This window comes from Phascolarctos cinereus, unplaced genomic scaffold (genome assembly GCF_003287225.1).
Source record: "Phascolarctos cinereus isolate Bilbo 61053 unplaced genomic scaffold, phaCin_HiC Scaffold_4;HRSCAF=312, whole genome shotgun sequence".
Classification (NCBI taxonomy): Eukaryota; Metazoa; Chordata; class Mammalia; order Diprotodontia; family Phascolarctidae; genus Phascolarctos; species Phascolarctos cinereus.
Genome location: NW_027555847.1, coordinates 86011583 through 86027777, shown reverse-complemented (window position 1 = coordinate 86027777; position 16195 = coordinate 86011583). Strand labels below are relative to the sequence as shown.

Here is a 16195-nt window from a genome sequence, read left to right as displayed (position 1 = left end):
TCTTGCCCCACTGAGCCTGTCCCAGAGAAGAATGGGTCTAGCTCCAGGGAGTTCACCCTACTCAATATGCACTGTAGGCCACTGGCCTGGCATGAAAGCAATTAAGGGTCTGCTGCTGGCACTGGAATTATTCAGCTATTAAGGCAGCTGATAAGCTGGAAGCCATTGGGCTCCATGATTAATCAGCTAGGGCTGGGAGCATTGGGTGAGGAGGAGGGGATGGGAGTAGGGTCATGACTTCCGGGGGGGTGCTGAACCGGGGCTGGAGCTGAGGGAGGGGGGCCCTGGATCTTAAATGAATTCAAGAGTAGTCACATGGGTGTACATACACCTACTCTGGTCACAGATGGGTTCACATAGATATACATGTCCAAGTATACCCACACCCACACACATACACCCCATCTCCAGTGACATGGATGTATGTGTATCCACAACCTCAGATGGACAATTGGACAATGATGTCTGTGGTAAGAATCATCTCATGTCTCTATAACACAAAGACTTCACTGTTCAAAAAGCCCTTTCACATTCACTCTTTTATTGTCTCTTCCCCATGAGAGGAGCAGAGCAGGGATTACTATCCCTTTCTTATGGATGAAGAAACTGAGGCTTAGAAATGGGAAATGACTTACCCAGTGAGTCTGTGGGATGACAGGAATCAAAGGACAGGATTCTTTCCATTGCATCATGCAAATATGTTTAGCCACAGATGCGCATACAAACCCACACATGTTAGACATGTAGACAGTAAGGGAGAAAATGTGTTCGTTGATCCCAGGCCCTGGTCTCAGACTGAGCCTGGCCATGGTCATAAACTGTCTCCTGAACCTCATTTTAGACTAAACTGTGAACTTGTCACAGCTTGAGCCATGAATCCCAAAGTAAAGGTAGAACGTATCCCATTGGAGATAAAGAATTCCTCTCTTGCCAAGCAGATCTCATGTTCAGTCCCTCCACCTATCCCATCAGGACCAGGAGGGGGAACACACACATACCCAAGACCATAGATTCAGAGATGAAGGAAACTTAGTCGCCCAGTCCTAGGATCATAGGGGGTCTCCAGTCCAAACCTTACATTTTACAGATGGAAAAACTGAGTCCCAGAGAGTGTAATGACTCGCCCAGAATCACACAGGCAGTAGCTAGCAGAGTGAGGATTTGAACCCAGGTTCTTTGACTCCAAATTTAATGCTCTTTCCACAATACCACACTGCTTCATGTATAAGCCCACACCCATACAACCAGATCATGCAGCATTTTTGCTCGTGAAATCCTCTGGCTGATCAAAACCTTTAAATCAGTATGAGCCCTGCCTTTGGGATCAGTTCCACACAACCACACATGGACTGGAACCATTAATGTAATTTTACCCTACAGTGTCTGTGGTAGCACAGAGACCAAGGCATTCTAGGTACTTTTCTGATCTTCTCATTCAGAAACAAACCTCTAAAAGTTTCAATCTTTTTTAAAAAAATCTACTTATTTATTTTTTTCTGGCTAAGCAATGGGGTTAAGTGACTTGCCCAGAGTCACACAGCTAGTAAGTGTTATGTGTCTGAGGTCACATTTGAACTCAGGTCCTCCTGAATCCAGGGCCAGTGCTCTATCCACTGCACCACCTAGCTGCCCCTAAAAGTTTCAATCTTTAGAACAGTTGAAGAGCTTTGATCAATAATTAACTAGCTTCATAGATCATTAGAACTTGCTGGGACCTTAAAACATACCTAGCCTAACTTGGCCTTTTCATTTGATAATTGAGGAAACTGAAGCCCAGAGCAGAAAAAGACTTTGCCCCAGGTCATCTATATGGTCAGTGTATATTTTGTTATTTGATGTGCTCCCTGGACATATGACAAAGGAATTGGGGGTACCTATTCCCTTTAGGATTGTCCCCTTGAGCCTTCTTGCCCCACTGAGCCTGTCCCAGAGAAGAATGTGTCTAGCTCCAGGGAGTTCACCCTACTCTCTCTTCTTAATTTAGAGAGTATTTAAAAAAATTCTCTTTAAGGAGAAAAAAAAACCAAACCTAGGTTAAGTTGCATTTAATTTGGAGTCGTCTGAGGATTCTCCCTGTGGGTCAGTGACTGTCCAGAGGAAAATGTTGGGCCACTTAGTTTTACTACTTCAGGTTCGACAGCTGTCACCTACACACCCTCCATGCCAATACCGCCCCTCTCCCCACAGCCATACATTTGGACATACAATAGTACACCTGCAGTAGACAACATTGAAGACTCTGGCAAAGATCCTTGCTGACATGCATATGCTTACAAATGCTCAATCTCACACAATGACACATGCAGGCTTACACCCCCTGAAGCCTGGAACACACACACACACACACACACACACACACACACACACACACACACACACACACCACACTACACACACCTCCCCCTACCAAGAAGCTTGTCAACTTCTGTGATCTCCCTACTCCTGCCTGAGCTGACTTTCTTCTTCACCCCACCTGCCTCCTCACCAGATCCCAAGTGTACAAACACATACCCACATATAGGCACCCTGAGTTAGGAAATGGGGGACCACCCCCACCTGAGGCAAGTGATTACAGATTTAATTACAAGTGACACAGTAAATAAAAAAAAAACTATCAAATGTAATTTGTGTGGGTAGTGAGGGGTGACTGGGGAGGGCGGGGCAGCCAATGTTTTAATTAGTGTGGCTGCCTTAGATAGTGCCCCTCTGCTGGCGCAGCCCCCAGGGAGGCAGGACCCAGGGGATTAAAATGACTCAGCTTCATCTTTCCCTGGGGGAGCTAGGTGTCCCTGCTTCCAAGCCTCCACATTGCCTGGGATGCCTCCTTCTCTCTCTGTCTCTGTCTCTGTCTCTCTGTCTCTCTCTCTGTCTCTGTCTCTCTTTCTCTGTCTCTCATTCTGTGTGTGTGTGTGTGTGTGTGTGTGTGTGTGCGCGCGTGCGGGCGCAATCTAATCTCTTTCCCCACATCCAATTCACACACTCAGTGTCTCTCCCTCTCTTTTCTTTTTATTCTCCTTCTCCTTCTAACTCTAACTTCTCCCTCCTTTGGTCCCATTCCTTCCTCTTTCCTTCTGTCCCTCCTTGATTTAAAAAGAGGTCTATTTTTCTACCTTTTCCAGATCAGAGGTCAGGAGCCCAAGCATCTCCCAGGGGTGTTCTTATGTTCTATCCAGACTCTCCGTTCAGTTTGGCCTCCCCCTCAGCCCCAGCTAGGGTCCAGCTCCCCAAACCTAACATTTTTCCTGGAGGGGGCTGATAAGAGGGAGTAGATGGCACAAGGATAGACTTGGACAGGAGTGTATCTGCAGGGGCATTTTCTCCCATCCTTGTGCTTCTAGCTTCAGAGTCCCTATCTTTGCAGCTGAGCTCAGAACATAGATTATAGAACACAGGGTCACAGACCATAGCTCAGTTGGTTCTTCAGAGCAGGAGACTGGGAATTTGTCATCTTTGGTTATGCCCTAGCTCAAGCAAAGGAACAGTTTAGAGCTAGAGAAGGGTAGAAAGGCTCTCTTGGGAGAGAAAGAAATGTTTGGGAAGAGCTGTATCCTGGGACTCTGTGTCTGTGTATCTGAACGTGTGTGCATGCTGGAAAGAAGGAGGCACCAGTAGGAGGCTGTGTGAATGCTCAACCCACACATGTATGAGGATGTGAGTGTACATATGCATGTGAGTGCATGAGAGAATGCTAGTGTGGGGCCCTTGGGTACATACTAGCATGACCGTGTATGCATGAAAATGTATAAGCACTGACCATTTCTTTATGTGTAAGTAAATGTATGATTATGGGTGTGTATCTAGGTGACTGTGTTTGTGATTCTGCATATGTGTATGAACGAGATATTATTTATGTATTGGTTACCATATGCATGAGCACAAAGAGTGACTATATATACATATGAGATCTGTGTGCGTAAATATGGATGCTGTTATTTTTAGCCATTTTTCAATCTTGTCTGACTCTTTGTGACTCCTTTTGGGGTTTTCTTGGCAAAGATACTGGAGTGGTTTGTCATTTCCATCTCCAGCTCATTTTACAGATGAGGAAACTGAGGCAGACAGGGTTAAGTGACTAGCCCAGGGTCATATAGCTAGTAACTGTCTGAGGCTAGATTTGAATGGCTAGTCTTTCTGACTCCAGGCCCAGCTCTCTATCCACTGTGCCACCTAGCTGCCCCAAATATGGATAATAATGATAGCATTTATCCAGTTCTTTAAGGTTTGCAAAGCTCTTTATATGTATCATTTTGTTTGAGCTCATTGGCCAATCATCAAGTCCCAAGGTGAATATCTCAGGGCCAGGAAAGGCCAGGAGCTTGGGGCACATGGAAGGGTGGCCAGGAACCATGAGCTCTAATCTAATATTCAGGTTCATTCTACAAGTGTGGATCCTACAGGAGCAGGGTTGATGTGCTCTCAGTGGACACAGCCTTGGCAGATGAAGTAAGTTTCTTTCCCCTCCTCCCCATGGCAGGCTCAGAGTGCTCTGGGGCTCTGGATCCTTACTGTCCTGAGCCCAGGCTTCTTGGAAGGCAATGTGGCATAATGGAAAAAGCATTGGATTTAGAGACAAAGGATCTGGGTTCAAATCCTAGTTTGCCTGCTTGTTACCCGTGTGATCCTAGGCAAATCAATTTACCTTTATGGGCCTCAATTTTCCATCTGTAAGATAAAGGGATTAGACTATATGACTTCTATTGTTCCCTTCATCTTTGATCTAGGAGCCTGGATTTATATTCACATTAATATAAATTTATATATATATATATATATATAAATTATAAATTTATAAATATAAATATATTTATATACATGGTGCTCTCAGTTGGGAGGTTTGGGGTCTGGCTGGATAGGACGGGAAGGGAGACCAAGGGGGCACTCACAGCCTTTGTAGATGTCCGTAGGGATCTGAACAGCCGTGTATGAGTAGTTGACCTTGTTTTTAAAGTTTGGGTCCTCAACGAAGTCCAGCTGCAGGGTACTGGGCTTCTCCCTCTCAAACTCCTCACCCTCGGGGTCCTCCTGAGAGAGAAAGAGAGAGAGAGAAAAGGGAAGACAGGCAGTGTCAGAGATGGTGAGGAGAGGAAGAATGAGGAAGAAAGAAGAGAGATAGACAGGGAGAAAGGGGCAGACAGAGCAATCTTAGTACAGTAGAAAGAAAGAACACTGAATTTAGATGACAGAAAGTCTTGAATTTGAATCCCAGCTCAGCCACTTTCTACCTGTGGACCTCGGGCAAAGCATTTAACCTGTTAGCTTCATTATTTAGAATATGAGCTGGGTGCAGAGATTCAAACAACAACCCAATTCAATGAACATCCATTTCTACTCTGTGCAAGGCCCTGTCCTTGGTGCTGGGGATACAGAGATGAGCACTGGATGTAGGTCTTTGAAGAGTTTATAATCTAATTGCAGGGGTGGGTGGGATGTGGGGGAGGAATTACATGTACATGATTACATGTACAGAAATAAGTGTGATCCAAGGAATAACTTGATAACCAAGGCAGCCATCTTCCTTAGCAAAAGGAACTTCAATGTTTCCTGTCAGTACAGAAACCAGTCCTATGGTGACAGCTTCAATTGCCCCTTCTAACTCTAAAACCTGTAACTCTGAAGAGGAAGAGACAGAATGAGACAGAGAGAGAAAGAGAAAGACAGAATCAGAGCTATAGAGACAAAGAGAAAGACAGAGATCTATTGAGAGAAATGGAGAGATAGAGACAAAGGAAATGATGGAGACAGAGATAAAGACAAATAGATATATAGTTGGGGGGACACCTATGTTTCCACACTTTAAAATGACAGGGTTAGATATAATGACCCTTAACATTTCTGCCAGCTCTGAAATTCTGTGATTTTTTTGGGGGGAAGGGGGAGGGAAAAAGTAAGAGAAAGGGACATAGAGAATGAGAAAAATGTGACATCCCAGGAAAGGGGCTGCTGTTGTCATTGTCACCTGCCATCTAATCTCCTGGAACCCCCTTCTCCTCCACCCCCACTGAGTAGAGTGCATAGATATATATTTATACACACACACACACACACACACACACACACACACACACGTATATTCCTTTCTCAGTCTCTGATGTGGGTGGGGGCAAGAAAAGGAAGGAGAAGAGAGCTAACCCTTCTTCCCATTAATGCTTCTCCAGTATTCTCCCCCCATCCCATAGACGGTTTAGAGCAAGGCTCACGGCAACCAACCATAACCTAGAGATGGCCTGGAAGCCACCTCGAGGGCTGGGAAAGTCTTTGAGAGGTAATTCTGTCCACGTACTACACTGGCTACATCCTCTGTAGAGTGCTTTCCTCTCCCCTGGCCTGAGTTTTGTGTGTGTATGTGGGGGTGTTGAGGCTCCTCATGGTCCCAGCTGGGATGTCTCAACTAGCACCTTATCAAATCTGAGAAAATCTCCAACCCAGTAAAAAAAAAAAAGGAAAAAGAAAATAGAACAACCTCCCCAAATCCTTGAAAATCAATTAGCAGCAAAAGGCAAGTCTCAGAGACCGAATTAAAAGGGAGATCGGCTTAGTGCTCTGTCAATAAGGACGCAGGCGACATTTAATTACACAACCTGATCAGCAAACTCAGGCAGAGCTTGCTTGGCTCCACACTCCCCAAATCCCCTCCATCTCCCCTCCCCCGCTGTGGTTTCCCAGGCAACAAAGAGTACCATCCTGCAGAGTCTGGGGCCCAGGTCCTAGTGCCTTGACCTCCACCTCTGGGGAAAGGGGCCCCAGTGACTGTCACCCCTCTTCACCTATGCCTGGAGCTGCTTGGTGGCACACATGGTCTTTCTGGACTCAGGGGGTTGGGCTGGGAGGGAGGGAATAGGCAGGTCTAGTGGGTATTTATAGGAGCCATAGTCTGGAGAGGGGCTGCAGTTCCCACCAGGCACAGGGGTGGGGGAAGGGCTTGAAAGGCTCCAGTTGACTTTCTAAAAACAGCGGCCGCCTGCCCCTGACAGGTGCCAATTATGGCGTTTCATGGGCATGGGCACGCACTGCAGAGCCAGCCACCCACTTCTGTGCCTCCTGGCTCAGCTGGCAGGAGCCAGTGTTCTAATTGGTGCATGGTGATGAGTGTGTGCGTGTGTGCGTGTGTGTGTGTGTGTGCGTGTGTGCGTGTGTGTGTGTGTGTGTGTGTGTGTGTGTGTGTGTGTGTGTGTAAGATAGCCCATCACTGGTGCAGGTGTATAACAGAAACAGGAGACACGGACAGAGACAGACAAATTGAGAAAGAAAGGGAGTTGAGAAGAAATAAAGGCAGAGACACAGGCAGACAGAGATAGAGGAAAAGAGACAGAGAAAGAGAGAGACAGTTAAGAGCCATAGAAAGAGGCTGAGGGCATGAAACCGGCCCTTGTTAGAGAAGCTAAGAGCCTCCTCAGGAGTCACGTCTCAAACGGTGGGGCTGAGCCACACTGACCCATGCACACTTTCTGCCTTGGTTCATGAAGAGTTAGGTCTTTCCCATCTCACTTTTCAACCTGATCTCCTACTGTTCCCCTTCACAAACTCCATGCCCCACTTAGACTGGGTGACTCAACATTTCCCGTGATCTGCACCCCAGGTTACAGAACCACAGGGATTACACAAAGGTTAGGCTGCATAAATCTGAAGTTCCACCTCTAAATCATACCCATCTAGTTTAATTCCTCATTTTACAGACTGGGAAACCAAGGCCCAGAGGAAGGCGGTATGGTATAGCCAAAGAGGGGTGCATCTAGAGTCATAGTTACTGGGTTTGAATCCTGGAGTTGCCTACTTATTATCCGCATTATTATTAATTAATAATTAATAGATAATTATTAATAACGATTATGGGTATTTACATAATGCCTGAAGGTTGGTAACATATTTTACATACATTATCTCATTCCATCCTCACAATACTCCTGTGAGGTAAATGCTATGGGCATTATTATCATCATTTTACAAATGAGGAAACTAAGGCTGAGAAGCTGAAGTGACTTGACCAGGGTCACACAGTTAGCACATGTCTGAGGTAGTACTGAAACCCAAGTCTTCCTGACTCGAAGGTCAGTTTCTCCATGCATAGAGTGAGACAGTATACTAGATGCCTTTTAAATTCCTTTCCAGGTCTGGATTCTTAGCATCTTAGAGACTTTCTCAAGGACACACAGTGAGAGTAGGGGTCCTCTGATGACAGAGGTATGTATGGAAGGGGAGGGGGAGGTTCTGTCTTTGATTCTAGGTGCCAAAGCCGTTTCTGTCAGCATGAAGATATGGCCTTGATCTCTGGAGGGGGGTGGTCTATCTGCGCTGTCTTAGAGGGATGCTCCATCACATATTTAAGTGAATACAGAGTTGGTTACACAGAGTGTTCTTAGGGGGAAAGATGCTTTTTGGCTTGAATTAAACCTGCCTGAGGGGTGATGGTGGAGTGGGACAAGCTGGGCCTGAGCTCATGGGCCAGGCCTCACCTCCTGGGGAAGTGCTGTATTACCCACCCATCTAGGTCCATTTCTCTCTAGTAACGGCTATGTGCTTACATGCCAGGACCTGTATTCTGCTATGGTTCTCTAGCTACCTCTTATCACCGGTGGGTATGGGCACAGAGCACAGATACGTGCCTTTGGGCCCAGACAGCCATAAGCACATACACACAGGCCTGTCGGGCCCTTGAAATCCCCAGGTGACAGCAAAAGCCAGGAAAATGGGCTTTGAGGAGCCGTCTGGCCTCCAGATAGCAGGTGATGGGTTCTGAGCTGTCACTGAAGATGTTTAAATCTGAAGAGGCATAGAGGGTGGTGGTGGTTGGTGAGGGGACAAGAAAACCCCTCAAATGTCAGTGGTAGATGAAGGGCGCTGGAAATTTTAATCTCCCAACTTTTTAGGCGAATGTGACATTTGGATCCCTCGCAGATAAGCTATCAGCTGGAGAACTTTCTCCTTTCTTCTTCTTTCCCCTCCCAACCCCCACCTCCTGTCTGGTAATTTAAAAATAAATGGTCTAGAAAAAGCTCTAAACAGTTACCTTTGGCAAAGATTAAGAAAATAAGCAGCCCACTATTGCTGTGGTTTTTATTTATAATAGGATGATTGCCAAGCTGGTGACTGCAGTGGGGGCTGCCTCTTCCATGCTGCCCTCTGGGCTTGTGCTGACCATATGCTTCCCCAGGAGGACAAGCCAGGGTCCATTATCCAGGAGCTCAGGCTCTGGCCCCTCTCTGTGTAAGTGATGAGTGCCGGGTGTGTGGGGACGGGACAGGGAGACGCGACAGGGAGACGCTGAAGCAGAAGGAAGGGGGCTGGGCCTGTCCGAGGCTGACAAGGCTAGGGAGGCCTCCGTCACTCAGCTAGCTCTGGCCTGTGTCCCGGGGGTGGGGGTGGGGGACCAGAAGAATCAGGATGAAATAAAGCTCCCTGGTTTATATTTAATGCACTGATTGCTAAAATTATAGCATGGAGCTGCTGGGAGGGGGGTAAGGAATTAGAGTCAGTGTCTAATTAAAGGTTCACTCCTCATTTGAATTTCAGATTCTAGCTTTAATTTTAGTAACTTCTCTGGGAGCAGTAAAGACTCAGCCAAGGGGAAGCACACCTGCTGTATGACCACCCACTCTTTTCTCTGCCCCTTGGCCTCCTCTTCTTCCTCCCCCAGCTTCATTCTTATCTTGCAGAACAGCCCCCCTCCCCCATGTTCACCAATGCTCTTGGGAGCCTTCCTGTCGCAGACGGAAATGGAAAAACTGACCTTTCTCCTTCCCCCCTTCCCTTTTTTATGCTTCAAAGATTTGTTGGAATTCTACCTCTTCCAGGAAGCCCTCCCAGATTGATCAGAAGATCAATCTTCTTTGGGGTAAACCTGGTCTGGATATCAGAGTGCTTCTGGTTGTCTCCTCTATGCCCTATGAATGTATTCACTGAATGACTGATTACTATCAGGGCATGGAGAACAACTTACAAATTATGCTTCTGTTTAAGCTTCTATTTGCTTAAAGGGGAAGAAAGTTGCTCAAGATTACATAGTGGATCAGTTGCAGAACTGTCAATGAAACTGGGGTCTTCTGACTCCTGGGCCAGGGATATTTCCACCAGACTGCACCATCTCTTCTTCTCTAGTGGATGCTGGCCAGGGTTATTCTGCAGCTGGGATACATGAAGAGACATTGCCTGTGTGTTGTTCTGGGTTGTGTTGGGGCAGGAAGAGAATGGGGTCTTTAATGGTAGAGACTGGATTTCAAGGTGATTCGGAGTAGAGAAATACTCACCAGCTCAGCGTCTGCTTTGGAGTCATAGTACTGGATATCTTCTTCCTGGAAGGGGAAAGAGACATGGCCCCATCAGAACTCTGCAAAAAATGTTTTAGCCTTCCAAGTTTTCCCCTTCCTTCTCCTCCATCTTGGTCTCTCAGAAGCAGCTCTGACAGCCTGTGGGAACATGGCTCACCAAGTGGTCCTCTCTGCTCTATTGTCACTAAGAATCCTTTCTCCTAGGTATATGGATGCTGCTACAGAGAACCTCTGATTGCTGGTGTGTGTGTGTGTGTGTGTGAGAGAGAGAGAGAGAGAGAGAGAGAGAGAGAGAGAGAGAGAGAGAGAAAAGAAGAAGAAGAAGAAGAAGGAGGAGGAGAAGGAGGAGGAGGAGGAGGAGGAGAGAGACTGAGAGATAGAGAAAGGAAGAGAGCAAGAGTGAGAGTGAGTGCAAGAGAGACAGAGAGAAAGAGAAACAGAGAGAGGGAGAAAGACAGAGAGAGAAAAGAAGGAAGGGGAGGAAGGAGAGGAGAGGAGAGGGAGAGAGGGAGAAAGAGAGAAAGAGCAAGCAAGGGAACAAGAAAGGGAAAGAAAGAGAGGGGAGAGGGAGGAGGAAAGAGAGGGAGAGAGAGAGAGAGAGAGATGATGAAATGCAGAGGAAACTGGGTGATTGGAGGTGCTGGTAAGACTGTCATAATTAAATTTGACATTCCATCAGGAGGGATAATTGAAGGGCACAGAATTAAAGGGAAGCGTGAGGAACTGATGGCTTTGGGCCATGGTCAGGCCCCTCCCCCTGAAACTCCAGGAAAGCCCACCCTCATCTTTTCTTCATTAGACTCCCACAGGGTGGGGCTGCTTTACGGACAATCCCCACTCTAATCCTTCCACTTCAGCCTAATTCTCCAGAGGCCAGGCCCAGGGACCTGATCTCTGCATTCTCCAAAGGTTTCTTTGGGGTTAGATAGAGTACTTTAACTCTAGGGTCCTACCAAGAGAAGGCTTTCTAGTTTCTGATGAGAAGGATGTCAGACACATCACCAAAGTCATTTACAGACCAGTTTTCTTATTGGATCTTGTCTGGCCTGGGATGGGAGAAAACCTGGCCAGAACACTGTTTCCAGAAGCTTCTAGCCCAGGACAGATTCTGCACAAGCCTTCAGCCCAAATACACAGCCATACACAGACCTAGAGGACCCTAAAGCTCCCAGCCCTGGCCAGATGCATGGATTTAGGCCCTGACATAGGATTAAGGGACTTAATGCTAAAAGAGGCTTTAGAGACCATTTAATTTAGCCCTTTCATTTTACAGATGAGGAAACTGAGGCTTAGAGAGGTTAAAGTCACAGGGTATTAAGTATCAGAGACAGGTTCCTTCTAATTATGGATTCAGTGCTTTCCACTAACTCCAATGTCTTTGGGGACAGGTGCATACAGGCCTAAGCCCTGTCCTCAGGGACAGACTCATGGACATGTTGCCTATGTCTAGGACACCCAGACAGATGGATGGGGCAGAGAGTCACCTGGGGTGCAGGTGGGAAGGCACAAAATCTATAAACCCAGATGCCCTGATGAAAGGGAAGATCTTAAATGGGCTCCAGGCTCCTACCCTGCACATTACTCTTCCCTCCCATTCTCCAGATCCCATAACCACAAGGGCTGATTTCCTCCTGCGGAACCATGGCAGGTGGCCCGTCAGCCAGCCAGTCAACAGAAACTTATCATGTGCCAAGTATTATGCTAGGTGCTGGAGATACAGAGTGAAAAAAAACCCCACCCAGCCCGAAAAACCAAGTCAAGGTCTCTCCCCTCAGAGCACTTACAATTGAACGGCTGGGATGGTTAGGAATTGAAGAGGTATAATCATGAGAACAAGGAGCGTTCTCCTGCCCAGCTGAATGTTGGTGAGGTAGGGGGCTCTGAGGAGGGCACAGACTCAGAGGCTGTCCTGAGGTGGCCAGCTGTCCAGAATGTCTTCCCTCTTTAGAAGTTTTAGAGGACCTAAATTGGCTGCTGTAGCTTGGCCCCAACCCAGTGAATGGCAGGTCTGCCATCTGGACCCAGTGTAGTCCATGGAGGTCACTGTGGCCTGGCCCGGATGCACTGTCCAGGGTTGTTGCTTCCTGAATGTGATGCAGGATGTGGCTGTCAATGTCGCCAAGACCCAGCAGCGGGCAGTGCTGGCTGCTACCTGGACCCAGTGCCACTGTGAGGTAAGATAGGACGCCAGTCATACTCTAATGATGGAGGGCACCACTATGCTGATCTAGTGCAATTATTAACACCACTTCCCATGCTCCTAGTGCCCGGACTCTGTTCCAGAGGACCCACTCATTGCTTTGTAGAATCCCTGCCAAGCTGTCCCTGCCCCCCAACCTGAGCCACAAGCCAGAAGGATGGGTCCCAGACACTCTCTCTTGTTCAGAATTCATCTTAGAGATGAAAGAAAAGATAATGGAGCTTGGGGGTAGTGATGGAAAGAGGAGGAAGGGAAAGGAAGAGGGAAGAGGAGGGAGGAAGAGAGAGAGAGAGGATGGGAAGGAGGAAGAGGGAAGAAGGAGGAGGAGGGAGGGAGGAAGAGAGAGAGGAAAAAAGAGAGAGAAAAGGAGAGAGAGAGAGAGAGAGAGAGAGAGAGAGAGAGAGAGAGAGAGAGAGAGAGAGAGAGAGAGAGAGAAAGGAAGAGGAAAAGAGAAGGGGGAAGTGAGAGAGGGAAAGGAGGGGGGAAGAGGAATGAGGAGAGAGGGAGGGAGGGAGGAAGAGAGAGAAAGAGAGAGAGAGAATGATGAATTGACTCCATATCCTCTAATATCTTTTATTAAAAGTCCAGTCATTATGGGAATGTACTTATTAATTATCTGTGATTTGTTGTGAAATGTGATAGGTTTACAACTTGAGAAGAAGGAAACACAATCATCACTCCTGCCAGAAGCTCCCTCCCCTTGTTTCTTTCGACCTAGCTCCGCCCTGTCTCCATCACTGTACAGTTAGTCCTGGGGCCTGGGTTCCCAGCCATCTGCATGCCATAATTACCTAGGCCCCCAGGAGACCCATAACACAAATGGGCTAATTTCATGTTTAATGACCTTTAATCAGGAGTGAGTGTGATGGCCTGGCCGGTGGCGAGGTGGGCACCTGGTGCTGCTAGAAGCTGCCCCAAGCCTTGTACTTTTTCTCTTATATTGTTGGGGAAAAATTTGAAATAAAAGCTGGAGGATCAGAACTAGGCCCTCCTCCTTTTTCCAGACCTGCCTGATGAATTCTTCCTCCTTCTCCTCCCATTTCCTCTTCCTCTTAGGCATTTAACATCCCTCTAGGATATTAGGGAGTGGGGTGAAAGTGGGTCCTGGCTGGGGATTCCCACTGGGGGCCTGGTGCTATCTGTGGGTTGGATGAACCAGGCCCCTCTGCCCTAGGAGGGGCAGGAGAGAAGCTGCTTTGGGACAGTTCCTGGAGATCTTCCCAGTGTCCTCACCATTATTGCCAGAGGAAACCAAGAAAGGGAATCCCCTCCTTAGGACCCCCCCCCAAGCCAACCCTTCACACACATATATATAGAATGACCCCCTATCTCCCATAATGTACATATGTGTATATACAAACACATACACAAACATAACTCTCATATACATGCACATAACCCCACATATGTGTGCCCTCATGCACACATGCACACAGCTGCACAGAGGGACTGGAAGGGGCTCCAGACCTGTGATTTCACTTCACAGGGAACCCTCAGATGAGGAGACCGTTCTACCAATGCAGGTCGGCCCCTTTCTCTGCAATTTGTAAAGAGTGGCCTGGAGCATCACAGGTAAAGTGATTTGCTCTGGGTCACTTTGCACACATTTGCATATATAGTCCCCTTCCCCTCCCCTTCCTGGCCCTCTCCCTCCTTCCTTAGGGAAGTAAGCACTCACATTCCACAGCTATCACTCATAGCACATTCTTTCCCCTTTAATCTCTGAGTGGCTTGGGGACCTCAAAGTTTGTCTCAGGGTCCCTGGGGGCCCCATCCCTAGGCCCCTCATTCCCTCTTACTTTCCAGATTCTTGGCATGGGCAGGTCTTGCTTCCCACACTATGCTCTGGGGAAACTCTGGTTCCTTGTCTTTTAAATTTGGGGAAACTGAAGTTGGGGCAGGCCAAGACCATTTCTCTCCCGCCATGCCCTGTCCCCCAATTCCTTCTCCCACTCAGCCCCTACACCTCCAGCCAGTATTCACTTTCCTAGTTCATTTTCCTTCTGCCACTCACCTTGTGCCCATTTCCCACCCGCTCAGTCAATAAACTTGTTGATTCCCAATACACTGAGGGAAGCCAGGGCAGGTTGGGGTAAACTCCCATTAAAGGACATCTGACCCAAGTACACTCTTGTGCCATGCCCTGGTAGTAGAGCAGCTGGGACCAGAGTCTGCCTGGCTTTGTGGTAGATGAGTTTATGGTGGTGGTGGTGGTGATGGGGCAGTAGCCTCGGTCAGAGGTTGTTGAGAGTGCGAGGCTACTGCTTTCCTGGGAGTGGAATGTAAGCATTCTGGGACCACAGCCAAGGACTGCTGTGGGAGCCATTGCCATAGTTTGGTATATTAGAGAGAGCGCTGATGTATGAATCTAAGGATATGATTTCTAGTCCTGACTGCTCCTCACCCTTGGTGTGAGCTGAGACCACTCCCTTCACCTGCTCCACCTCAGTTTCTTTATCAGTAAAATGAAGGAGGTGGACTAGATAATTTCTAAGGTCCTCCCTAGCTTTAACATTGTATTAAAGTGTGCATTTCTAACAAATGTTGGGGAAGAAATGGGAACCCAAGGGAGAAAAGCAATGTCTGAACAGGCTTTCTGAACCCTGGGTGTGAGTGGGGTAGTGGGAGGGAACAGCAGCTAAGTACCTTTCCCATGGTTCTCCTGGCTCTGTGCACACATGGGCTGTATGGAATGATTGCTTGGATCCAAAATGAAACTGGCTTCTCTAATCTCTAATTCCCTGTCTCTCTACTCTGGTTGCTTCCATTCTATTTTCAGAGTAGGGGTAGAGACATTTGGTCCTAGACTCAAGACATGGTTTGGGGCAGGTAGAGTAGATGTCCTTTATCTGTCTTTGGCCCAGTTGGGGACCTGTTCTGTACTGATTAATAACAGTTATGCCCGGTGGGCTCCAAGTCACTTAGACAGGGGCTGTGGTCTTCTACTCTGACCTCCCACAGGACATCTCGTCCACATCCCACCTTCCCAGTTCCCCAGCCACTCAGGAGAAGCTGGTCCTAGTCTTAGCCCTGATACCCACTTGCTGTATGGCTTTAGGCCATCACTTTTCTCTGAGATTCAGTTTTTGTATCAGTCAAACGAGAGGGCCTAATTTCTCTGATCTCAAGACCTCATGCATACTTTGGCTTTCCAGCCTGACCATTCTACACTGCCCCATACCTCACAGCTTCCTGGACACCACTTTCTTCTCTGAATCCACCCAGGATTGAATGCTTCTCCAAGGGTTTTGTCCTGGAATCCAGAGTTCTTTCCTGTTGCTGTTTTTATAAACCTTACTGATATCTTCTAAACTCCAGCTGCAGGCACCAAGTCCCATGCCCCTCAGTTTGCATTCAGAGACCAGCTGCCTTGATTCCTAACTCCCTATCTCCCTTCTTCAGTTGCAACCTCTGTCTCTTAGTGACCAGGTTTCTGTGTATGTGAACTTGGGCAAGATTGACTATCTTTATTGGTTGCCCATTCATTTGCATGTCATAATCTGGACAATAGGCATTCTACATCTAGTTGGTTTTTCTTGTGTGGATAGTTAGGGTGAACTCCTTGGAGTGAGAGTAGATCTCATTTGGGAGGGTCTATATATTTCAGGGCTTAATGTAATCGGCCATATGCAAACAGGAGCAACTGGAGGACCTTACCAGCTATAGTAAATCCCTCTTCGATATTGACTCTGCATTAGATAGCCTCCATGGCATATGTCTCCTTGTTTTATGC

General features: G+C 47.4%; 1 protein-coding gene across 1 annotated transcript in view; it reads right to left on the bottom strand.

Annotated features, from left to right (window-relative positions):
- CACNA2D2 (calcium voltage-gated channel auxiliary subunit alpha2delta 2) overlaps window positions 1–16195 on the bottom strand; it is a 424057-nt gene that overhangs the window by 42526 nt on the left and 365336 nt on the right. Inside the window, exons 5-6 of the mRNA XM_020999289.2 lie at window positions 10242–10286; window positions 4884–5022 (exon numbers count right to left, since the gene is read on the bottom strand). Coding sequence (XP_020854948.1) covers window positions 4884–5022; window positions 10242–10286 — 184 coding nt within the window. The remainder of the gene's footprint in view (window positions 1–4883; window positions 5023–10241; window positions 10287–16195) is intronic.